The sequence below is a fragment of the Tachypleus tridentatus genome, chromosome 7 (genome assembly GCF_004210375.1).
Source record: "Tachypleus tridentatus isolate NWPU-2018 chromosome 7, ASM421037v1, whole genome shotgun sequence".
In the NCBI taxonomy this organism is placed as follows: Eukaryota; Metazoa; Arthropoda; class Merostomata; order Xiphosura; family Limulidae; genus Tachypleus; species Tachypleus tridentatus.
This window is the reverse complement of record NC_134831.1, coordinates 100,339,445-100,349,359: the sequence shown is the minus strand read 5'-3', so window position 1 is coordinate 100,349,359 and position 9,915 is coordinate 100,339,445. Positions and strand designations below refer to the sequence as shown.

At 32.1% G+C, this 9,915-nt stretch overlaps 1 protein-coding gene across 1 annotated transcript; it reads right to left on the bottom strand.

Annotated features, from left to right (window-relative positions):
- On the bottom strand, window positions 1-9,915 carry LOC143256289 (tubulin delta chain-like). Its single transcript, XM_076513337.1, has 6 exons — window positions 9,467-9,915; window positions 8,740-8,809; window positions 6,310-6,606; window positions 5,662-5,908; window positions 1,700-1,864; window positions 1-754 (listed from the first exon to the last, which is right to left on the bottom strand). The coding sequence occupies exons 1-6, from the start codon at window positions 9,613-9,615 to the stop codon at window positions 363-365; spliced, it is 1,320 nt and encodes a 439-aa protein (XP_076369452.1). The 5' UTR covers window positions 9,616-9,915; the 3' UTR covers window positions 1-362.

The following is a 9,915-nucleotide window of genomic DNA, read 5'->3' as shown; positions in this document are numbered from 1 at the left end:
AGCTTTTTAACCATGCAATTTTATTCATGCTAAGAGAATCTCCAATGATAGATTTTTATCTTTATCTAAGAAGACTTGTAATGCTTTAAAGTATACATATGCACCAAGAATTCACACAATTATAAGTTTTACTCTATCAGTTGTCTAAACATGATATATCTGTTTTGTTGTTCCAGCTATGACACAAGAGTAGGATACAACAAAATGTTCAAACCTTATAAGAATGTATATAAAAATATTTTTTTATTAATTCAATTTTCTTTGACTTTTTCTTCAATCCTGTATATTACATAAATTATTATATATTAAGGCTTTTATTCAGTCTGCACATTAGAAGACAACTAGGGAATCGCGATCATGTTTCAGCAGTTGAGACTACGATAAAATGCAAGAATCTGTTCCACTTTTATAAAGCTACTTACAAAATCATCATTGGTAAGTCCGTATTGATTGTAATGATGAAGGTAGGCCTTAGCTGTGTACAAGGTCCAGGCTTTATTGACAGTAGCATCAAGAACAGGAATGCAGCCCATCCCATTACTGCACAATAAGGCTGACTTATCTCTATCTTGGATGGGTTTTTGGTTATACCACACCTTAAGATTAGCAGCTGAAGGAATCCATGAAGCATATTCCATCTGGGGCTCCTGGAATAAACTTATATCTGCAGAAACAGCTTCCTTTCCTCGAAGAACTAGCAGGTTGGACAAGAACTTAACTTTTCTATGACTTTCCTGACTAAATTGGTCAATACCTATGATAAAATTACAACAACAATTATTGGCAAAGAATGCTCAATCCATGACTACACGTTTTCTAAGAATGCTCTATCCATGACTGCATGTTTTCTAAGAGTGATTTTTTTTTTAAGTTCATAATCTAAAATTTAACAAGGGCTGGATAAAAATTCCTTGGGAAATTTTAATGATGGATTTCATTGTTTTAGCATAAAGCTACATATTGAGCTATTTATACTCTATATACAATACACAATATACACAATACATGTGTATTGTGTGATTAAAATGTATAAGAAACAAATACTATATGTAACATCAATAAACTCATATGAATGGCAGATAAGAAAAATAAGAAACAAGAAGTTTTAAATTTATGTACTTATGTGAAAAAAAATTCCAGGGTAAAAATTTTACTAAATATGGTTCTTTAAATAAGGTGTGAAACTGAAACAATGATAAATAAAACCAGCATGAAGCAAGTCCCGTTGATGTTTGTCATGTAATGCAACAACAAGCAGCTTTATTAAAGCATCACAGGGCCAGTAAATATTTATGAATGAAGACATATGATGGCTAACATCTCTTAGGTAAAATGTTTTGTTGAAAGTTGCTTGACAAAGGAAGAATGAAAACGTGTAAGTGGATGTAGCCAACTGTTGAACTTTAACCTTTTGAAAATGTCCTCCTCTAATAATGTACATACAAATGTGGGAATTTAAAGATTTTTGAAACTCCCACATGCAGAAGTAAAAACTGAAATCGCTCATGTACCAAAAGGTTATTCTACCAACTAATGTTAACCCTCTAAAAACTGGCAGTAATATGACTGTTATAAAATAAATAATGTGATTTATTGAGTTGATCAACTACGATCATGCGTAACTTAGTACTGTTATAGCTGTGTAGGCTACATGAGAAAACATACTTAAGATTTAAAAATTGCATCAAAACACACATACCTTCGTTAGTGGGGTCCTTAAAGACTACGGTCCGCCGCAAACTTCGAAACAATGCAGGCCACGTGTTACTACAGAAAGGTAAAGAAGGTATTGGCTCTTCAGGGACACTGCTGAGCTGACAAAGTTTGTACTGTGGATGTCCTGCTAAATGAGCCAGAAGATCTGCTGTGAATTGAAATGAAAGAAACAGGAATCTAAATCACAAAAAGTACTTCAAAAATGAAACTGTATTGCATAAAGAAACAATATAGTATACTTAATGGATTCTAAATTGGATCTTTTGAACTGATATGGTAACTCACAGACCTGTTGAGAAGAACAATATGGATCTTTGAAACTGATATGGTAACTCACAGACCTGTTGGAAAGAACAATATGGATCTTTGGAACTGATATGGTAACTCACAGACCTGTTGAGAAGAACAATATGGATCTTTGGAACTGATATGGTAACTCACAGACTTGTTGAGAAGAACAATATGGATCTTTGGAACTGATATGGTAACTCACAGACTTGTTGAGAAGAACAATATGGATCTTTGGAACTGATATGGTAACTCACAGACTTGTTGAGAAGAACAATATGGATCTTTGGAACTGATATGGTAACTCACAGACTTGTTGAGAAGAACAATATGGATCTTTGGAACTGATATGGTAACTCACAGACTTGTTGAGAAGAACAATATGGATCTTTGGAACTGATATGGTAACTCACAGACTTGTTGAGAAGAACAATATGGATCTTTGGAACTGATATGGTAACTCACAGACCTGTTGAGAAGAACAATATGGATCTTTGGAACTGATATGGTAACTCACAGACCTGTTGAGAAGAACAATATGGATCTTTGGAACTGATATGGTAACTCACAGACCTGTTGAGAAGAACAATATGGATCTTTGGAACTGATATGGTAACTCACAGACCTGTTTGAAAGAACAATATGGATCTTTGGAACTGATATGGTAACTCACAGACTTGTTGAGAAGAACAATATGGATCTTTGGAACTGATATGGTAACTCACAGACCTGTTGAGAAGAACAATATGGATCTTTGGAACTGATATGGTAACTCACAGACTTGTTTGAAAGAACAATATGGATCTTTGGAACTGATATGGTAACTCACAGACTTGTTGAGAAGAACAATATGGATCTTTGGAACTGATATGGTAACTCACAGACTTGTTGAGAAGAACAATATGGATCTTTGGAACTGATATGGTAACTCACAGACTTGTTGAGAAGAACAATATGACTTAAACATAATTTAACTGTAATGCAGCTCTTGTTATCTTTACATTGCAGAATATGTTTTATGTAACTTCACTGTTTATTGGGAACTAAGACAAGTAAGTTGTCTCAAAATAATTACAAGTATAGCTATACAAAATTTCATCAGCTACATTAATTTATATATCACGGTCAACCCTTATTGGTCTGTGTATAAACAATCCAGATGGTTTGTCTTGTAAACAAATCTTCAAAATGGCAAAATTAATTATTTATCCATATACATGCATTATGAATGTGAACACCTATTCTTTAAACAAATCCATATTTCCTGTCATTGTGTGATACTGTAATCTGTTCATATGCTACAAGTCATGTGAGCATTAATCAGAAGAGGAAATGATGTAATAACTACCAACATTGCAAAACACCTGCACTTGTAACTGGTACCAGGTTATGACACAAAACACCTGCACTTGTAACTGGTACCAGGTTATGACACAAAACACCTGCACTTGTAACTGGTACCAGGTTATGGCACAAAACACCTGCACTTGCAACTGGTACCAGGTTATGACACAAAACACCTGCACTTGCAACTGGTACCAGGTTATGACACAAAACACCTGCACTTGTAACTGGTACCAGGTTATGACACAAAACACCTGCACTTGTAACTGGTACCAGGTTATGGCACAAAACACCTGCACTTTATGTAACTGGTACCAGGTTATGGCACAAAACACCTGCACTTGCACCTGCACTGGTACCAGGTTATGACACAAAACACCTGCACTTGCAACTGGTACCAGGTTATGACACAAAACACCTGCACTTGTAACTGGTACCAGGTTATGGCACAAAACACCTGCACTTGCAACTGGTACCAGGTTATGGCACAAAACACCTGCACTTGCAACTGGTACCAGGTTATGGCACAAAAACCTGCACTTGTAACACCTGCACTTGCAACTGGTACCAGGTTATGGCACAAAACACCTGCACTTGCAACTGGTACCAGGTTATGGCACAAAACACCTGCACTTGCAACTGGTACCAGGTTATGGCACAAAACACCTGCACTTGCAACTGGTACCAGGTTATGACACAAAACACCTGCACTTGTAACTGGTACCAGGTTATTTCAAATTATTCCGAAAATGGCTTTCACAGTAGAACTCTAAACAGAAATTACAGCAGATAGAAGTTATTTATGTTATAGTCACTTCAAATTACAGGGCTCCAAAATGAAGACAGATTTTCCAGCATCATTAAATGCAAAGCTTGTTTATACAAGGAAACAATGCAATTATTAGTATTTTTATATTGTTTAAATCAGTAGTTTGAACAAAAGTATTTATGTGAAGATAATCACATAATATGTATAATAACTGATGACACATCAAACAATAAACTACCAAGTTTATTGTACATATGGTTCGTTTGTGTTTTCCAAGTACATTCTCAACGTTACAGAGTTGTGTCTTTAAACTTATAGATTGATATTATGTGGTATTAAAACAAAGTTCATCATATTCAAAGTGACTGGTTGGGCTATCCAGATGACTCGATAATCCAGAATTGCTTACCAGTCTGTTAAGATGAATAAGATATCACTTATTTGTACTTTTACTATAACAGGAACTAACTCAACGAACAACATACTGTATGAATGCTGGCACAATATTCAAGTTATTATAAACTGATCTGACGTGTTACTGCTAGCTAAGAAAGAAACATATGATTTAAAACTTCCTGGAACAGATCTTCTAGATCTAAAGAGAGTTAGTGGAAATATACCTCAAGTGACCATAGTTCTAATGAAAGGCAAAACATCCAGCATTAGAAATAAGTATATATACAGTGAATTTTGTGATTTTATAAAACATTATTTTCATCATGTGTTACAAATTGTATCTAGTCTGTTTTATTTCTTTGCTCAAAATCAATTATCTTTAGCTACATCAATTACCACTTCATAATTCATTCAGCTAGTCCCCTTCCATATTATCTGACCTATGTAATACTCTGAAAACCACATCTATTCTCTACATTTTAAGTATATTTGGTTACAATTCAGTTCAGCATGTTAATTTCAAAGTTGTTTGTTTATAATATCAGAACTAACACTATTCAGCTTACATTAAAATGTGTTTGTCTGAAATTTAGGAACAATTTCAGACCAAATGATTTCTTTCTGATAATGTAGTTGTTCATTAAAAATAAAAACACTGAAGTTCTAAACAGTGATTTATTACAGTTATGAGAATATGCACATTCTGATACTCAAGATTTATTAATATGCACATTCTGATACTCAAGATTTATTAAACTTCATGTAAAAGTATTAAGACAGTCAGTAGTGTAGAAACATACTACCAAAAAAAAAACTACTTACAAAAAGCTTTGTGAAGCAGAAATACTTAATTATTAACAAATAAACCTTGTTGGTATATTAAGACTTGTTAAAAATTTCACATGGTTTATTTGTGTCAATACATTTAAATAAAAGTTGCTTCTATTCCTGGTTTTTGTTTTATAGCAGTTTTAAAGTATAATTTAATTAAACCTGTATGAGTAAATATTATGTTACTAATATTACATTAGTAATTAACATTACATGATATACCACTGAAGAAGACATATCTGGTAATTTAGAATATTCCAATCAGAAAAATGCTGTTTTGAGATTACCTCCAATATGAAAAATGTAATTAAACTAACCTAAATTTGTTTCTGTTCCTTCGAATGTTTCGGATGATTGCATCAAGTACAGCATCTGACGAGCTGCAACAGCATTGATGTCACTGAAAGAAACATTCTTAATAGCCATTTGTCTGTTACAGATTCTGTGAAGTACGTCATTTTCAAAAGTAACAACAAGATCAGATGCATCAACAAGGTGTGAAAGACTGAGAATGGAGTTGTAGCTCTGTATTGTTACTTCTCCATCTGAGAAGGGCCACATGACCTATGTTTGACACAATAAGAGAGTAAATGAGAACCATTCTATTTGTGAACACATCAAGTTATAGAACGTCCATCAGATAACCTCAAACTCTTCAGTTTTACCTGAAAATTACTCTTATAATAGACAAAATAAAACAAACGTGAAGTGTTAATGAAATAAGAGGCTTTATTGTGAATTAACACCACACTTTAGGTACAAAGTTTAATGATATTTTATTTATTAATATTTCAGTGTTAAGTAGTCCTTGAAATTGTACCTTTCTTGATGTGACAAAGCTAAATTGTTAGACACAAAAAAAATATTTAAATAATTACTATGTAACATATGTTACTCTACATTGGGAAATGTGGATGCATTCAAGAAGTAAAGACTGAATTTTTTTTTCCCCACCAGGAAATTACCTGAGGTATTATGGGGGTACGGGGATACAAGTCACGAATTGCTACTACAACTCGAGTGCCCAGACCACTTCCTGTTCCACCAGCTAGGGACATTATTGGTACCAATCCTGTCAACCAGTCACACCTTTCCACTTCTTTTCTGATCAAACTGAGAATCATCTCTGTGGCTTCCTCTCCATGTTTTAAATAACCCTTTGCCCAATTATTGGCTGCTCCTTCTTGTCTCATAAATGTTGAACTGTCAGGGTACTTCCATGTCCCTCCTTTACTTGATCTCCTCTGAATTTCTCGAATAACCTAGAAGTCAATTCACTTTGTAAATAACACATAGTAACAGAAGATACATAATATACAATATTCTAGCTTAGTGACTTTGGGAAAGTTATTTTATAACCAGCTTCACAAGAAGCTAAACTGCACGTTGTTTTATATTAACAGTTATCCAATATAATCTAGAAAGACTCCAAATTTAGGTAACAAAAAAGTTCAGTAGGTAGACTATGAGACAAGTTATATATCTTATAACAACCAGCATTAATACCATAAATACATAAAACTAAATCACTGTTATGATAAAGTGAAATACTGAGGTAATTATTTTACAGTTAGTTTGCATTATAAACAGTATTTTAACATCTGTTTATCCTTATAGGACAAAGCAATCTGACTTTATTTATATACCTCATTATCCCTTAATCAAATAAATCTTTACATCAGCTGTGTTATAACATTTGAGTAACCATTAACCATGAAACTAATAATATCCTAGAAGTAACGTCTGTATATTATTAAAATTTGAATGTCAGCTTGCATATAATAAAGGTTGGATTCACAAAGAAATAAACAATTACACAACTTCATACTACTAAAATAATATCCTAGATGTAACGTCTGTATATTATTAAAATTTGAAAGCCAGCTTGCATATAATAAAGGTTGGATTCACAAAGAAATAAACAATTACACAACTTCATACTACTAAAATATATTAAAGACTAAAGATGTTTTACTATCCAATCAGAAACACGGACTATTTTTACAATATTCCAGGAAATATATTCCTTAACATCAGATTATTCATTATTTTTCTCTAATTTTTAAATTATTTTCAATAAACCAAACACTACAAATTGTATTGGGTTGAGGAATAATTCGTGAGCGTTTTTTCAAGTTAAAAAATATATTCATAAATGAAACGCTTTCTCAAAATATTTCATGTCATTTGGTAGATAATTTTTTGCTCTAATAGATGGTGTGTTTGATTTTCATGTCTTTCATTTTTGCTTTCATTTTCAGCTCATTAAATGGAATGTCAAGTGGACAAAATCAAGCATTTTCGACACCATCTGCTTTTCGCATTTAATTTCTTGCAATTTCGTTTCAAACAATGCATACTATATATCTAGGTATTACATGAAATAAAGTATCATAATAAATGTTTTGGGTGTAATGTGTTCATGCATTGAAGTATTGTATAGTCTTGCATGTAATGCTTGAATGAAATTATTTAAAACCGCTCACGAATTATTCCTCAACCTAATAGTTTCAAGGTTCAAACTGATGAAAAAATACTAGCATATGAAATATATGCATAACATCACCCTAAGTGCATGAAATAACATGTATGTATATATATATATATATATATATATTTATTTACTTTTGATTTCTATTTATTTCTTTTACAAATAAATAAATATTTAATAAAAGCTAGTGATAGCATACAAGTATTCTATAGGAAATAAATTTCAGTGTTTATACAGAGTGTTCAGAAAGTCATTGTGTCCTTTTATGTTTATATGATCACAAAACTGCACAATGACTTTCTGAACACCCTGTAGTTCAAGTCAGTATTTCGCTCTGGAACAGTCACACCAAACAAGATTTTAAAAGAGAAATGTTGGTTATAAAGCCAGCAGTGTATTTTGTATTAGTTTAGCTCTGGTCAGTGTTGTTTGGTTCTATTGGTCATAAAATATTTTTTATCAACACAATTACACATGCACACACAAAATTCTAAGGCCTGTTAAAACTATATTTTATGGTCTGGATCACTTATAATTATCCTTTTATTCTTATTTTAAGAAAATTTATATGTGCACTTTTGTATTGAAATAAAAAAAAACGAACAAACTTGACACAAGATCATGTTTTCTGTAGAGAGGAAATTTGTTTTAGTTTTCATTTCTAAGGGCTCACATGGAGTTCAAATCTTTCCAGCTAATGAATATTAACTTCTTAAGCTATTTATAAAATGAAATTATTCCAACTGATAATCCAGACTTAAGTAGAAATCTACTTTAATTCATGTGACAGACAGAACTGGGTGAAGCATGTAACAAGTTCACTGAAATCATCTCTACGGATTAAACAACCAGTGTTTCCTCCTAATTCCATCTTTCTGAACATTTCAATGTACATGACACTTACCTTTGGTTCCATATCTACCATTACTGCTCTGGCCACAGGTAACTTCCCTTCATTGTCATCATGAAAAAACCTTACCCAAAGATAAAATACACAAATTATATCATAATTCAATATTAGGAAAACTTTTGAATTAGTTTCAGTGATAAGTTCTCTTTTTCTTAAATAAGAATATTCTTTACAATTAAACAGGTGCAGGACCTAAGATTTAAAACAATATCCATTAATTCTTTTTGTAGAATAGAATAGCATCTGAGCTTTGAGGTAACTGAGAAATAACTTGTATAACTACTAGAAAACATCTACATTTACACTGAACCTTATCACTCTGTCATCTATGAAACTAAATGTATGTACGAATTTTGTATCTCAAGCCAAATTTTAACTAAGCACTTTAAAACTAAAATAATATACATATTCTCAAATAAATGAAAATTCAAATTTGATGACAAGTTTTTAGTTTTTTTGAAATAAAGTTTGTTGATGTCTTGAATAAGTCATGAAGAAAACTTTATGTAATCTTGTAAAAACGTAAATTTATATACATATATAACCCATTCAAGCAATCACCAAACTTTAAATAGTCATTCTATTGGCCATAATATGATTATTTACAGGTAAATATTTTAACACTAATAACACTAATATTAATAATAAAATTTAATTGCGAGTAAAACGTAACCCATATCATAATACTTACAAGTTACTGAAATATTAATAACTTACTCACCTGTAACTTGACTTGTAAAGGTTCCTTCTAATCCTACTACTGCAAATAGTTGGACTATTCTTATGGCTAATATCATAATAAATATTATTGAAAAATTCACACCCAAGCTGGTTGCCACATTGGCCAAACTGACAAACCACAACAGACATCTCTACACAATATCACTCCATATACTGTGGTGAGTATGTTGTTTTAAACAACAATTATACTTAGCAAGTTTCCTACTAGTAGTAGTACTACTTGACCAGTACAGAAAATGGTGCTGCGACGACTTAAAGAATTTACATTACTTGTCACTCAGTCAATATAGCTAACAATCATAAAATCAGTCTGCTGTGATTGTGTCGCCAAAGCATTTTTTTTTTTTTTTAATTTATAGTTCAGGACAAAACTAACTACACACTGAATTATAGATACTCTAACCACTATAGATAACAATCCCTTGACTT